Raw genomic sequence first — 16065 nt, forward strand, 5'->3', positions numbered from 1 at the left:
AAAAGAAAAGCTTCTAAGTTTCAATTGAGTGTATCTTATTGTTAATTCTGTCCTGGCTAAACTTGATTTCACAGTTTTATTTTTGTGAACAAATAAAGGATGCCTCATTGTTTTCTAAAGTTAATGAGATCGAGCCCAGAAAAAGTGTCTAAACGGGTGTTTTATCTTACAGAGAGATGCTGCGAGATCCAGAAATGAGAAATAAATTAATTTCTAACCCAACTAATTTTAACCACATAGCACACATGGGCCCAGGAGATGGGATACAGATCCTAAAAGACCTGCCCATGGTAAGAGAAATGGGAGGGCAGACGGGAGCGGGGTTACCAGTGGGGCAGAGGGGGAGAAGACGCGGACGCATGCGTGCCCGCACACGTACGTAGGCTTAACGGGATATGCAAACGTGACGATGAGAGGCTGTGTCCCCGTAGCGCTCTGGGCACACGACGCGCGGGAGAAAAACACAACGGCTGGGCATCTGTGGAGAACCAGACAGATCCGGTTCTTAGCTGCACACCCCGTAAACTCGCCCCGCATCCAGTTGCTGGTGGAGCACACTGCCGGGTCGGGAGAGGATCTGCACCGGGATCCGGAGCTCGCTCACCAAATGCTGACGTTTCACTCAGCTTCGGCAGTTCCGTACAGATATTCGGCCTTTCCCACCTGCACAGAACCCCGTCGGCCCGGTCGTTAACGGTCACACCTGTTGCCTGGTTGGGCAGCCAGATCTCTTTCCTTTCCCCGATTACACACGTGTTGCCTGGCCCGTCTTCCACACAAAAGTACAACATAGGCAGACTGTTTTGTCACGTGAAGATTGGATTCTTGGACCTATTATGTTGAAATTAAGAATACTAGTGGAATTAGGAATTTTCCAGGCTCTGTGCATACTTAGCATTTTGGTATCACGGTACCTGAGCAAACTATTAAAACTTCATACGGCCCTTCTGATCACTGGTGGTGGCGTTCAGACTGTGAATCTGGACCCAGGCTCTCTCTGAGGGAGTCTGTCCTCTCGCCACGTTGCCAGCTCTGCTGTGACAGGAGACACGAATATCTTATCACCGACAGGAAAAAATGCTAGGTGTTCTAGTTTAATGTGCCATCAGGCATTCCTTAAGGTGAAGGAGTTTCAGGGGTTCACAAAGTTCCCAAAATATTCCTCTGCTTCGTAGCCTTCCTCCATCAGGTGAAAAACCAGTTTGCTGATGTTCTAGTTTTTCAGGCCTTCCTACACAGGAGGACTTGGCCATCACACCCCCCGAATAAGCACACGGAATCGAAATAGCAGATTTCAAACACTCTAAGAACTCTCTGTCAGTGCATCATCTCCCATTACCCCCTCAGCACTTCAAGTAAAAGAAATCTCTCTTCATTTTTTTGTTCGAAATAGGGGCTGGTGGTAATGACTGAGCAAAACCAGTTCCGATAGCGTTTCCGGGAGATTCTTCCCCGCACCTGACTCCATGACGTGTGGCCTTCTGTGCTGGTCACGTATTCCCATCAGACCTCTTCATTTTAGCGTTTGTCGTCACTGATTGTGTTAACCCGTGACTGCCTCGTGGGCTCTTTTTGTCACGGACACAGGTGCCTCTTTGTCCTACAGTGCGGTCCAGTTTTTAATGTGTGTTCCGTTCCTTTCTTGCCATGTAAGCACCTTGTGTTTCCTGGACGAAAAGTTGGTGCAAATTTTTGAAACCTGTGTCTTAGCCTTATTTTATTTCCACCTGACTTTCTTTTACTAGCCAGGGACATACAAGCTGGGGCTGTTGTAAACGTCCATTTCATCACCCAGCCAGTAGTTTTAATACACTGTCCCCCAGACCTGGGTTTGTCTTGGGGTAGACACTGGGAAAGAACGCAGTAGTGTGCGGGTCTGAAAAAAATCAACGATGATACGTGCACCCGTGTATACACATAAATGCTTGTTGAAAAGCTCGTGATATTTTAATATGTTCTCAGGTTTTATGTCCTTTCCACTGAGATGGAATTATCTGTATTTAATGAACTATTTCCAAAACTTAAGATGAATTAAATTCATCAACCGTTACCGTGCAAGAACTTCGGGCACCAAAGCCACCTGCCATCTGAGCCAAGAGCAGCGTGCACCCTGGACATTTTTCTGTTTTCACTTCTCATATCAGTACTGCTTTCCTGGGAAATACTTACGAGCTTAGAGAGTTTATTGGAGATCTTTAGAAACTTAGTTCTGTTTCCTTTGTACCAAAATTGATACCGATATAGGGTTGTTTGCCTCCTGAATGTGGGAGAGAGTGTCAGGAGGAGGGAGTCTTTTCTCTCCTGAATCGGATGTGAGCCCTTTACGCACATCTAGCGCGCCGAGAGGAGAAGCGGCACAGATGACTTAGAAATACGGGCTGCTCCTTGTCATTTCCTTCCGTCATCGTGGGGTGCCGCCAGTAAAGGGCAGGGATTTCTCCCGGTGAACACAAGAATAATATTCTACCTCCGGAAGATTTATTTTTGGCACGTGACCTTTCTTCTGGTTCAGTGACCCCCAAGAGCTCTATTGAGTAGTTATTACATTTACATCAATAGGGGTTTTTTTTTTCCTTTTTGGAAATAACTTTAGAAAGTGCTGGTTCACTCACGTCTCTAAATTTAAAACAATGTCTCATAGAGGAGCTCTTTTTTAAGTCTCCATAATCTGTCAGATTTTGTTTAACAAAGCAAGTTCATCCCGGTTCGGGGGCCTTCTCCCCGCAGTGGTCCGTCCGCCCACCGGCCCCTGGACCACATGGCCTCAGAGAAAGTGGCCGGGTGCCGAGTGACCGGTCCCGCCATCACTCAGAAGCCATTCAACCGGATATGCTAGCGCCTTCGGTTAGAAAAGCTTTTTCTCTATCTTTGCTATTACAGTATTTTATGTTTTTATTAATATGCCGGCCCAGACATGGACGGGATTTTTCCCTTGTTAAAAACGAACCTGACTTTTTGGGTGTCTAAGTGGAGCCAGGTTTGGGCTTCTGGGAGTCACCACCGCTAATGAGGGTCACCGAAACAAGACCGGGGAAAGCAAACACACGTGCAAGTCTGTAAATTCCAGGGAATGGTGTTAGGTTTCTAAAGAAAACAGGCTAGCGGTTCTGATGAGAGGCTGCCTGTGGGTTCGCTCACCTTGAACCATTTCTCGCTCTTTCTGTCCTTACTGATGGTGTGTTTTTGCCAGGTTTTGATTCTGTCACATAAGAAAACACTGAACTGAACTCTGAAAGTCCGGTTTCGGTGCACTTGCTGCCGGTAATAAAGGAGAATAATTGTACAAGGTGAACGTTCCAGGAACTGGCAGGAGGATTACAAAATGTAACTTTCTAAGGCCTGAGAGTATTTCCTTAAGGACTCAGTTCTGATGTGAGCGATGTCAATGTCGTGCCTTCCGCATGCGTGCTGTCTGAAATGTCACGTGGAACCAGTGAATCCATTTTCATTACCGTGTTACTTTTTTTCTTCTTCCTGTTGTTTTGATAGCCAGGCCTCCCTTATCCGCCCTCGCTTCACTCCGGCCTCATCTCCTCTCCGATCAACTTTGAGCACATCTATCACATGACTGTTAATTCCGCTGAAAAATTTCTCTCTCCTGATTCCATAAACCCTGAGTATTCCCCGTCTCTACGCTCTGCCCCCGGTACACCCAGCTTTATGACTCTGAGGGTATGGACGGCCGAGTCAGGTGTTAACTACCACTAACCGTGTGCGGACCTCCTGTTCCCAGCTTGATAAGTAACCCGCGGAGGGCGCTTCCTTTTGTGAATGTTCTTCCTGCTTCTCTCCTGCCAGACCTCTCCCCCTCCCCCTCCTCTTCCTCCTCCTCCTCCTCCTCCAGTTCTATTTTGTTTCTTCTTTTGAGGAGAAGCATGAAGCCTGGGGAGGATTTCACTTTTATTCTTTAAACAGTATTGGAGGGGTTTTTGGGGGTTTATGTTTAATAGATGTTCCCATCATGATGTCCCTTTACAGATGCCATCATTAGAAATAGTCCCCGTGTGGGTCTTTATTCTGTTAAACTAAAAAAGGAGTCCCACAACTTCTGAATTTTTTTTATAGCACATTACCCTAAATCTGGTTCAATTCAGAGAAAATTGTTTCGATTTAGTGAGGTTAATTAAGGTCTGTGGTAGGACCAAGCCACAGGCCTCTTATCTACAATAAACCCTGTTTTGAAAAAGCTTAAAAATGTCCCAAGTAAAAATTATAATAGTATGAACGAGTAACGGTAAAAATTCCAAAAAGAAGGTGATCTTACTAGGCTTTTAGATACTGATACACCTTTAATTCCAACCAAGATCCAAGGTACGACAGCTAAATCAAAGAAAAAAACACAAAGTGTGCAGCATCTATCTGGAAGGAGTGCGGTCCCTGCTGGCGGCCCCTTGGATCCGGCCCCTTGGATGCCGCCTGGCATCTCTGTAGCCGGTGGCCGTTAGCACAGCTTTTCCATACATTCCATCAAGAAATACACGCTTAAAAAAAAGAAAGAAAGAAATACACGCTTGTGCTAACTTCACAGTAACGTTTTCTCAAGTTAATTTTACAAATACGATATTCGGGTTCTGTCATGCAAACCCTTGTCCCACAGTGCCCTCTGACTCAGAGAAACAGTCACATCCATTTTTTATTTGCATAGAAAACCGTAGGGTGAGAAGTTTCTTTCTGTATTTTTGTTTGCATTGTACAGTTACTCTGAATTATAATGTTTGAAATGTCACTGTCATTAAGCTATAATGTCATGTAAATACCTTATTTGACAAACTAGAAGATGAACTGTGATTAAAAAACATCAGCCTTGGGTTGCTTGTCAGCAGTCCGCAGGGAGTGGATTCCAGAAGAATGTTGCACAAACTGACGGGCCAAGAATTTTTCGTACGAAAGATGACAGAACCGTTGTTTAGGTCAGTCCTCCGCAAGTAGAAACACCGTTGTCGGTGAAAGTCTTCCCTAATCCAAAGAGTATTTGCACATGAAAAAAGACCAGTAGCTTAGGTCTCCGTCCTAGAATGAAAGTGAACTTGAAATGACTGAACGATAAGCTTTTTTTGTGGGATTGTATTTTTTTTCTCACAAAACGTGTCTTCCGTGTGTCAGTCTTTTGTGACTTCAACATTCGGTGTGACTGCACAACTGGTATGTTTTCCAGGCTTGATTTTTGCCACTTATTCCAGGCTAGGCCTGTTCCGTAGGAAAGGACGGCCCCAAGGTATCTTGAGGTTTCTAGCAGAAGCAGTAAACACGTAAAGGTTGAAACTGATTCTCCCACCTCTCGGTCCTTCCTTTGCTGCCTCGTGTGCACGTCACTGGCGTCTAGAGGTTTGCTTCTGTGTGCGCGAATGTTAAAACGCTGGCCCTGCTTCCGCTGGGTTTTATTTTCTTAGAGAAAAAAAGGTAAAGCGTTTGCTTCAAACAGATAACACACTAAGAATTAAATGGACTTTGCAGATTGGGTACGCGAACCAAAATGGCGGCGGTTGAGTCTGGGGCCAGCCAGCCGACCGACTTCCAGTGTGTGTGGCTCCGTGACTCGAAGCTCCTCACGCCACATCAGCGTGTCGCCCGATTGCTGAGACTTGCGCCCGGCGTCAGTGGTTGTGACGTTAACCTTCCCTCAGGTGTCAGCCCCGACACCTCTCCAGTTCTCAAACGTCCGGGTCCCTCGAGGCGGCCAAGGGCTCTCGGTGCTCGGCCGAGTTCAGACGGCCCGCCCCTCACGCCTCCTCTCTGGCCGCGTATGACTTTTCAGAGCACCCGTTGGCCCACTTTAATACCTGGGACACCAAAATCATTCCATAAGTTGATGGAGAACCTTGTAAACCGGTGTCCCCGAGTCAGAGCACTTCGCCCCGGCTGCGATGGTTTCAGGCGTGCTGTCCGTGACTCCTGGCCCCGCTCTGTCAGCACGCCGGGGCGTGGGGATGTGCCCGTGCCCGTCCCCTACCACGCGGGAAAGCACTTACTTGAGAAAAACGTACCCTTGAGTGACCTGGCTCCGCGTGGGCTCGCTCCATTCAGCTAGTGCAGTCCCGCCAATCAAAGTCGCCGACGTAGCAAAACCTCCGTTTCGGGCGTCTGCAAATGTCCATATAATTCTGCACCGCACTGTCACTTCTAACCATGTAACTTCTACTTACTGTTCTCACAACAAAAAGAATTCTTATTTGCCGATAACCGTTTCCATAAGTACAAGGACGAGCACTTACCCTCGATTGGGGGGAGGTCGGCTTCCATTAGGGGTTAGTACTTCTGTGGGCAGGAGGGATCATAGAATCGGGTCCTTGTTCTGTGTCACCCCAGGTCAAGATCGTTTATTTGTTACAGTTAGAGTGAAAATTAGACGTCTCCGCAGAAAATCACTTTCTCTCCAGCTGAAGAATTTTTCTGTTTTGTTTTCAGAACCCTCGGCCTCAGGAGAGTCGAACCGTGTTCAGTGGCTCGGTCAGTATTCCGTCTATCACCAAATCCCGCCCTGAACCCGGTCGCTCCATGAGCGCCAGCAGCGGCCTGTCAGCAAGTAAGTGCTGCCCGGGAAGCCCCGGGCCCCCCCCCGCCCCCTGCTCTCCCCTCTCCCACGGTGCACGCACCCCTGCCTCAGGCCTGCTGGGTGGGTCTCGTTAGCACAGGGGCACCTGTTAGGAGAACGATCATGGGGTCCTTTGTGAGCCCACAGTGCATCCGGGAGACCGGCAGACACATAACAGTACCAGTTGTGGTGACGGGTGCTCCGAAGGAAGTGAACAGGACCCCCCTCAGAGAGTGACCGGGGGAGCCCAAGGTCACGGCCTTCCCTAGGGGTGGGGCCGCATCCGAGTCCTGTTTGACTGAGAGAAGGCCAGGGTGGCCACCTGTTGGCGGTCGGAGAGTGACCCAAAAACTGAAGCACAGGAGGTAGGCAAGGTCAGATCAGGGACTTGCAGAGCAAGCTAGGACGTTGTCTTACTAGAAACCAAGGACCTTTACCTAGTTTACATTCTTAAGAAGGTCCGTCCACCTGCCAGAGGGAGCAGGCAGGGCCACAGGCAGGGGTGCAGGCACGATCCTGGGGGGCTCTCGGCGCTGCCTGGGGCTCACAGGGGAGAGGAGGAGACCGTTCGGGGACTTGGTTGTGGGAGGTGAGGGGGGAGAGCCACAGGGGTGCCCGGGTTCCAGAGGGGCTGGCAACACATTAGAAAGGAGACCTGGGTCTGTCTCAAAGAGCAGCGTCACAGAAGCAGGCCGACGCTCGTCATGCATCCGGCGAACGGCGCGGGGGCACCGTCCTCTGTGACCTGCTTCCAGGTGGCACTGTCTTCATCGTCAGCCTCTCTCTCTGCCCTGAGCTGCCGTGTGTCCTTCCCGGCGCTTCCGTGGGAACCCAGAGTTCGGTGGGGGTCGGGGCGGCATGTCAGGTGCAGGGGTGCTGAGCGCCGCCTCCTTGGAAACGTGCACGGTGCACAGAGGCGCCGTGTGACTGCCTGTGACCATGACATGTCCCACTGAATTCGCGGGGACCTTCGGTAGTTCCTGGGTCACAAGTGGTCTGCTTGTCTGTCGCTTTCCCAGAAGTAGCACGGGTGGCTGGCGTGGTGGAGGGCGGAGGGGAGGCGGATCGCACTGGGTTCGGCTTCACTTGGGACACGTGTCTGTGGCCTCACCTGCTGGAACGGTAGCTACATGGGTGGCAGTCGCCGCGGCGGGCAGAAGGTCCCCTCGTTCTCCAGCTCCCGCCGTGGGCGGCTGCGGCCTTGGGGCCCTGACCGTGCGAGGATTGAAGCAAGGATCGTGGGTTTTCTCCTTTCCGAGGGCCCGGTGCGGGGCCCCTGGGCAGCGGTGGCCCCCTGAGTGGCCGGAGGCCCACGTCCCTCACCACGCGGGCCTGTGTCCTCACCCAGAGCAGGTGGCCACAGAGGCAGACGGAGGCGTCAGCCTTTCTATAACCTCCTCTCCGAGGGGACTCGCCAGCCCTGGTCCCCGTGCAGCACTCAGACCCAGCTGGGGGGGGGGACCCTCGGGTGGGGCTTTCCCCCCTTTGTCCCTGTGTCCTGAGACACTCACGGGCCCATGTGTGGCCCTGACCACAGTGAAAACTCCAGCCAGGTGGAAGGGTGACGACCACGTTACTGTCTTGTTACCAGTGGAGGTGAGGTAGTGAATTTCCCTGACAACCAGCTGTGAATTACCAAGATTTGACATGCGAACGGCGTCACAACGTTGTATTTTAGTCCGTGATCCTTCTCCAGACCCTGGGAACCAGAAGTTGTTTCTGCTTTCAGAATCCAGATTCTTTTCAGCACGTTTACATTTTGGAAAGGAATCGATGGTATAACGTGTTACATTCCCAGCAAGATCGGGGCGGCACCCACAGATAGATCAGCATTTATACCGCCCGATCCGTGGCTGGTCGCACCGGAAATACGTGGATAAACGTAGTTGTGTAAAATGAGCTCTGTCGTCAGCCTCCGGGTGGCTCCGATCAGGTTCGCCACCCTGTGTGTTTCCATCGGCCTTAGGAGACCGTCGCTCCCGGGCTCCTGTGGAATGGGCAGCTAGAGATGGCACCTGGGAGGCGGAGACGCCAGGAGCCCGGCCGGCCGCCGCCTCAGGGGCGCTGCGGGAGGGGCCTCTGTCCCCGCCGACAGCGTGCGGACCAGCCCACGGGGCACCAGTCGGGCGTGGCCTCCTTGGGGTCCTTGTCCAGGAAGCCCCGGGGGGCATCTGCCGTGTCGAGTGCCTCTCACTGGCTTTAAGAAGAGTCCAGCTCATGGGAGAAGTTTCCAGAAGGGCAGGCAGCCAAGAGAGAAATGAGAAGTGACGGAGGACCACGCTGTCCGTCTCCACAGCCAGCCAGACTCCGGGTGGCTTCACGACACACAGGTGTCAACCACCGTGGCTCCACCCCAGCACCCCCCCCCCGCCCCCCGCAGAAAGAAGGCCTGTCGGCGACCGGGTCACTGGGGAGCCTCGACTCTCCTGAGGTCACCCGAGACAGACACCTCACTGCCCGACCCCCCGGGCATGTGGTCTCAGCCAGCCGGGACCCTGGTCCTCGGACTGTCCCCAGGCCCCTGTTGCTGGTCAACCCAAACGGCCCTGCTTGCATGTTCTCAGATGGGAGTGGCTGAGCGTAACGTTTCTTTGAAAAGCGCTTTCCCAGAGTTTGTTCTTCAAAATAGTGTAAGTCACTGAGGGGGCATCGGTTGCTTCCGCTCCCTAACCGATCGCTAGAACGGAAGGAAGGAGCCAGGTAGACAGGGGTGTGGGCCCCGCTGCGCCTGCGCCCGTTTGCACCGCGTCTCCGCGCCCTGAGCGCTCGCTCGTTCCCACAAAAATCCTCTGAGGTAGAAGTTATTATTTGCAAATGAAAACCGAGACTCAGAAAGGTAAAGTAACTCGCTTGAGGTCACACAACTTTTTTATATCGAGAGAGAGAGACAGAGAGAGGGGGGGGGGGCGGGGGGAGAGGGAGGGAGGATGGGCGCACAAGCAGGGGAGGGACAGAGAGGGAGAGAATCTTAAGCAGACCTCACACTCAGTGCGGAGCCCGAGATGGGACTCGATCCTACGACCCTGCCATCGTGACCTGAGCCAAAATCAAGAGTCAGACGCTCAACCGACTGAGCCCCCGGGCGCTCCAAGGTCACACAGTTAATAAGCAGAGCAACGGAAGCTTCTGGCACTTTGGACCTTCTTTTCAGAATAACAACATTTCGGAAAAGTAACATGCCATGCACTTCCTGTGGCCCTGGGGCAGGCGTGGGGCCCCAGTGAGGTGACCGAAGGGCCAGGAGAGCCACGTCCGAAAAGTAAGGCGTGCGTCCCTGGTCTCCGGAGAAACAGTGGCGATCGGTGCGTGTCTTGTGGGAGCCGCCACTGCACACGTCCGGGCGCTGGCGCACGTCCCCCGGGGCGGAAGGACGAGTCTGTGGTTCCCAGCCGGCGTGCGTCCCGGAACCCTCACGAGAGGCTTCGCCCGCTGCCGTATCTGGTGTGCGGTGGGGCCCAGGCGCCGGCATCTTCAGCCCCAGGACGTGTCGCTCGGTGCGCGCTCAGCGGTAGTAGCCCTTGCAGGAGGTCGTCACCGGGGCCGCGAGGACGGGCGTCAGCAGGCGGGTTCCTGTTCCGCCACCGAGGACTTCTGGCTTTGGTGGCCGTGAGGTACACGTGCTTGACGCGGTCGTCTCTGACCCTGTTCCCAAAATCTTCGTGTGAAAAACTAAACTGGGATTTGTTACGCCAACAACAGTGCGGAAACCTCGGCACGGTCGTCTTGGACCAGCGGACATGTTTCTGCGCCAAAACTAAAGAATACTGAGAAGCGTTGAGAACTTTAGGTACCAACAACACCCCCCGTCTTTCCAGGGGGATCATCCTTTCCCGCCTCCTGGAGGCGCCTCAGCTCTAAGACCACAGGAGAGCGAGATTTAAAGACACTCCCTTCCTTCTTGTGTCCAGGCTTTTCTCCCCGGGGAAGAGAATGCTTCTCCTGTGTTCCTTTGCTTTTATGCCGATTCCCCAGCAGTGAGGTGACAGTGCGGAGGCGTGGCCTTGACCCCTCACCAGGTGGCCCCAGGGCAGGGGTGGCCAGTGTCTCCCCAGTCGGCACACTTGTCCATAAGTGAAGTTTCACCCGAGTGATGTCTTGTAGGGTCATCCGCACAGAACGGCAGTGCGCTAAAGAGAGAATTCTCTGGAGGGAGCTACAATGCCAAGTGGCCGCCCATGCCCTCCCCGTCGGAGGGCTCCCTGTCTTCCGGAGGCATGGACCAGGGAAGCGACGCCCCGGTCAGGGACTTTGACGGAGAGGTGAGTGCGGGGCGGGTAGCAGCCGGTGGCAATCCTGGGTCCGAGAGACCCGGGCACTTGGGGCACCTGGGCAGCTCAGTGGGTTAGGCCTCCGGCACGTGATCTCAGCTCAGGTCTTGACCTCCGGGTGGCGAGTTCGAGCCCCGCACCGGGCCCCACGCTGGGCTTAAAAGCCTGTTTTCAAAAACAAATAAAGACTTGAGAGGGACCCAGGATGGGGAGTGGGGCGGGGCCGAGCCAGGCCAGTCCCTGGGGCCGCAAACTGCAGTTTTGCTGGGACGTCCTGCTAGCTTTGGCGCGAGAAAGGCCGCAGAGAGGACTGGCCGCAGAGAGGTCCTGTGTCCGTGATACGGCTCCGAGAAGGGGCTCTGTCACTGACGGAGACCAGGCCCACCAGGCTCCTTGCGCGGGGTGGCCGCGGGGAGCCAAAGCCCCCCCCCCCCCCCCCCCCCCCCCCCGGTGCCGTCGCTTCTCACCGCCGTCTTCTCGGGCCTCCAGGACTCGGATTCTCCGAGGCATTCCACGGCCTCCAACAGCTCCAACCTGAGCAGCCCGCCCAGACCCCGCGTCGCCCCGCAAGACCAAGAGCCTCTCCCTGGAGAGCACGGACCGCGGGAGCTGGGACCCGTGAGCGGCCTCGGCGCTCAGAGTGGACCCCGGAGCGGCCCGGTCTCCGCTTCCCCGCCCCCCGCCCCCCAGCCCCTGCCCGGGAGGCCCCGGGCCGCGCAGCGGGAGCGGGGCGGGGGTTCTGGAACGCGGACGATGCACCTGCAGCCCCCCTCACCCCCCCTCGCCCCCACTCAGCCCATACCCCCACGCCCCCGCGCCCCGACGGCAACGACCATAAAGGCAGACTTCCACTGCGCAGCTTCGATGAATATCGATTCCGTTTCGTACACTTAGAGTCGCTTTCCATAATAGCGCCCCCCCCCCCCCAAAGGTAGCTTGAGTAGACGGATCCCACGGATGGCGCGGTGAGGACTTCAGGCGGACTGGTGTCCTCGGGGAGTCGCACCGTCCCGAGCGGCCGCCCAGAGCCCACAGCGGATGTCGACCCAATCGCCGCCAGTAAATCCGTACTCACTAAAGCAGTGCATATTTTACTACGTTACAGAGTTTAAATACGTACACAAATGTAGAGGTTAAATACTGAATGTACATAGTAAAAAGAAGCATCTTGTATTCAACAAAAGATGGATACGTATATAAGAGAGAGATCATTTAATTTAAAGAAATGTGTTGTTTCTTGTCTGTTTTCCAGCTCAGTACTTTAGAGGGTAGGAAGGCCTTGAGTGTAGACGCTCACAGGCTTGAGGAGTCAGAGCACCCCCCTCCCAACCCTGGCCGGCCCTCACACCGGCCGGGGCCGCAGTCCCACGGGGGCTTCAGGAAAACCTTCCGGAACTTGGTCTCCGCGCTCTGGGCTGCGGCCCGGCGCGGGCACAGACCTAACCCCGGAAGGTTCTTCAGCAGCAGCGTCGAAAGGCTAATCTTCCAAGACCTGTCCTTTTCCGGCAGCAGGATTCCAGCCACGCTTGTCCTTTTTTACCGTGTTTGGTATCTTCTGCAGATGAGTGTAGAAATGCCGTCTTGTCACGTCCTGAGCCCTTCCGTTGAGAGGACGCGAGGAATGTCACGGCTTCTGAGGGTCCCTAACAAGGTTCAGAGAAGTGCTTTCCTCCTGGGCTACCCCAGTTCCCGCGCTACCCCCCTGGGCGGAGGGGGGCTCGCGCTCCGCAGAGAAGCCCCAGGAAGGGTGTCGTTACCAAATAAAAAACCTCAGATGCAAGGACTTGAACAGCCTTAACCAAATATCCTTCCCCACACCGGGCGGGAGACGGAAACGCGTGGCCCGGGCGCGGGCAGGACGCCGGTGAGCCGCTACCTGGCCCGGCCCGAGTCCCTCCCTGCGCGGCTCAGGCTCCGGTTCCGCCCGGGTGAGCACCTGCCGTTCCGGCCACCGCGAGCCAGTGAAACGCACACCCGGCACAGCCCTGCTTCTTGAGACGTAGTTCGCCAGTTAAGCACATGTGAGCGGAGGGAGAGAGAAATAAAAATATCTCCTGGAAGTAAAGAGAGTGGGTCTCAAAATGTCACTTTTTATCTTAAATTCCTCTGGGAGCTAGAAACGCGATTTATCCTCTCCCTAGACATCAGCCAACAGGGAACCTGAGTGGCGGGGTGTGAGCACCGTCTCCACAGGGCGCACCCCACTCGGCGGAGCCGGGACCGTTTCCAGGTCGATGCTACCCTGAGAGGGCACCGGGAGGTTCCGGAGGGAAGGAGGTTCCCAGTGGCGGGGGTTGGGGGCGGGGGGGGGGGGGCGGGGGGGGGGGGGGGGGGGGGAGGGGGGACTGTGTTGCAGAAGGGTCGCAGTAGAGGATTTACAAATGACGGGTTTGGTAGTCAAGCGTTCGGCAGGGTGCTTGCGTGGGCAGGGGGCTGCGGGCGGGCCTCGCGTACTACGCGGTCCTAAGCTCCTAGATCTTTCTGCTTCGGGGGTAGAGTGGTCGTGTGAAGTGCTACCTGCTGTCCAGATGTCGAGGATCAGACCTTGAGTTTGCTTCCTGCCCTAGACCAGGTGGCGCTGTGATCCCGGCACTTGGGGGAGAGGAGGCCAGCCGCCTCCCCTCCTCCCCTCCTCCCTTTCCCCTGGCCCTTCCCCTCCCCGCGCGCCGCACCCCCACGCTGAGCCTTTAGCTTATAGCTGTGACAACCACGTGTGAATTTTTGTTGCCTGTAGGTGCTTATTTTTTAAAGGATGCTTTCAGGATCAAAGTACCCCCCGCCCGAAGCCTGGACCCCACTGCCGTGAGTCATGGCGGGCAGACAGAGCAGAGCGCCCCCTAAGGCTTGGCCCGCAGCCCGGCTCTCAGGGAACTGCACCCCAGCACTTTTTGTTTTCCTCCACAGCAGGCTTACAGAGCGGTCCCCGGTGTGACAGATTCTGACAGCAGGGCTTTGCGGGAGCAGCACCGAGGGTGATGGGGGGCGGGGGGGTCCTCGAGATAACGATCCTTTCACCGGGCTTACCCCACTCGTAAGGACAGAGCCGTTGCCAGTTGCCGTCGGAAGCTTCTCGGCATGACCTGAAAGACCGGGGCGGGTCCCAGGGCAAACGACACGTGCTGTTCATCTCGAAGGGATCTGCGGCAGAGACCGCGGGCAGCGGCATCGCTGTCCGAAGTCATTTGTCCCGCGGGACCTTTTAAGAACCGGTAGGGCGGCCGGAGCTCGTTTCGCAGTAGGAAGGAAGGGTCGGAGAGGCGCTCGCGGCTGGTCTCTCCGCGTTGGTATTCGGTGCTAGGTCTGTCTGGCCCACCCGTTGTCTACCCTTGACTTCTCACGAATTTCATTGTGCGTGCTTTGGGTATGTAAAATTATACGCGTACGTGGCTGTTTCTTTTTGCCAAATACAAAAGCCTTCCTCTTCGTCACCTGATCACGGAAGATTCCCACAGCCCTACGTACGTGGGCGATGCGTGCTCGGTCCCGGGAGCAGTTTGAAGGGCAGGAGCCCGGGCCGGAAGGGCCTGTCCATTCAGTTTCCCACGCAGCCCTCGTACTCAGGCTTCTGGGGAGAATCCAAAATTCCTGTTTGCGGCGACAGTCTGTCACTCCCTGGCTGGCGCTCGGCCCCGCTCGGCCTCCGTGTGGCTAGAGTCACGTCTGTGTCGTTAGTGCCCACGTGCACTTCGGCAAGAGACCGGTTGCTTTCACGCGGACTCTCAGGTATCACTCAAGGGCCAGAGCAGGCGCGGGCCGGCGTCCCCCGAACACCCGCCCCCGGGCACAGCAGGGCCGTTCTGGTCACAGACAACCGTGGCCCCCTGGCCGGGTGGGGCCCTGGAAACTCCCCACCCCGTGTCTGGACGGAGGGGCGCGCTCAGCGGCCAGGCAGGGCACAGGCCGGGCGCCTCCGCCCCCAGCGGCCCTGGCCGGGCCCCTGACCCAGCAGGCAAGCTGCACGGCGGTTCATCGAGCTCCCCCTGAAGCCCCTTCCCTTGTTGGGACTCGAACGGTCGCTTGAGTCCAGATCTCTGCAGGGTCCCGCCGGGGAAGAGGGCCGGTTCGGCGGGAGCGGGTGTCAGCCATCGGCCGGGGCCAGTGGGCCGAGCCAGCCCTCCTCCCCAGGACGACTGCCACACACGGGCAACCCTGTCGCTCATGGGGCCGATTGACGAAAACAGACCTTGAGATTTCATGAAAACAAAATCTGCCTTTTCATTTGATAGTGTAATATCATTTATTTTATAAATTTTTTAGGGTTTTTTCTCATTGTAATATTTGTACAGTTTTGCATGGCCTAGGTGTAATCATTTTTTTGTTCAGAATATAATGCGGACAAATGTGTGTATGGAAGGAAAAAGGCTGTTGCGTTGGCCTCTGATCACTCTTGATTTTCTTTGGTTTTATGCCCTCAATGTTTTAGGGAAGTTTCTAAGAGATTCTCTGCTACCAGACAATGGTGTGGATTCTTTTGCACAGAAATACTGAAGGTGGGACAGTCAAAAATGTAACAAGACTCCTCGCCAATATTTTATGTTGGTCTCGATATTAACCAGAATTTGATGTATTGCAATAAAACAGGGAACTGTTGGACTTGACTGTTTCATCTGTTCTCACCCGACTGAAACGTCTGGGGAGCGGAGGAGAGGTGACTGACTCCTCGTCTTACTGGGTCCCGCCTCCGGCCCGTCCCCATCCCCTCCCTGCAGGACCCGGGATTCGCAGAACCTAGGACTTCCTTAGGTCCGGGGAGCAGTCCGATCTCCTCCGGCCAGGCCCCGCCCGAGGGCACCCTCGGCGGCCCCACTGCGTGCAGCTGCCAGGCTGAGGACCCTCTGCGTGGCCAGCTCCCCCCTGGCCTGTCACGTCTGACTGTACCAACCGGTGGTGGCTGGTTTTCTGTCTGCTTCCCCGCACTTAGTGCCTCTGCCCCTGCCCCCGGATCAGGACGAAGGGCACATCGGGGGACACGCAGGCCAGGCCGGGAGCTCTTAACAAGGTAAAGTGAAACTGGCTGAGACCCGCTCCCCACCCCCCCACCCCCCGTGCCATTTCACACACGGTTGACGGTCCCGACTGTTGTGGGTGTAACGGCCGCCTCGTCCACAGAGGCAGGTGTGCGGCAGGTGGGAGCCAGGCTCGGCCAACTTTCCGTAAGAGGCCCGGAGACCCAGGCCGCGCAGGCCCTGCCGGTAAGGCGTCTCCGGAGTAGCTGCGGCCCTTCCGTGGGTGGCCAGGGTGAGGGGGACACCCGGCTGCCTCCCC

General features: G+C 55.4%; 1 protein-coding gene across 1 annotated transcript in view; it reads left to right on the forward strand.

Annotated features, from left to right (window-relative positions):
* Positions 1-11468, forward strand: part of CDC42BPA (CDC42 binding protein kinase alpha) — a 316152-nt gene extending 304684 nt beyond the window's left edge. The window contains 6 exon segments of the mRNA XM_053909423.1: positions 173-290; positions 3490-3672; positions 6406-6523; positions 10634-10791; positions 11290-11346; positions 11348-11468. Of these exon segments, the coding sequence (XP_053765398.1) occupies positions 173-290; positions 3490-3672; positions 6406-6523; positions 10634-10791; positions 11290-11346; positions 11348-11422 (709 nt within the window). The 3' untranslated portion in view covers positions 11423-11468.
* Positions 11469-16065: the final 4597 nt, after the last annotated feature.

The sequence above is a fragment of the Panthera pardus genome, unplaced genomic scaffold (assembly GCF_024362965.1).
Source record: "Panthera pardus isolate Hobbes unplaced genomic scaffold, ASM2436296v1 HiC_scaffold_21, whole genome shotgun sequence".
Taxonomy (NCBI): Eukaryota; Metazoa; Chordata; class Mammalia; order Carnivora; family Felidae; genus Panthera; species Panthera pardus.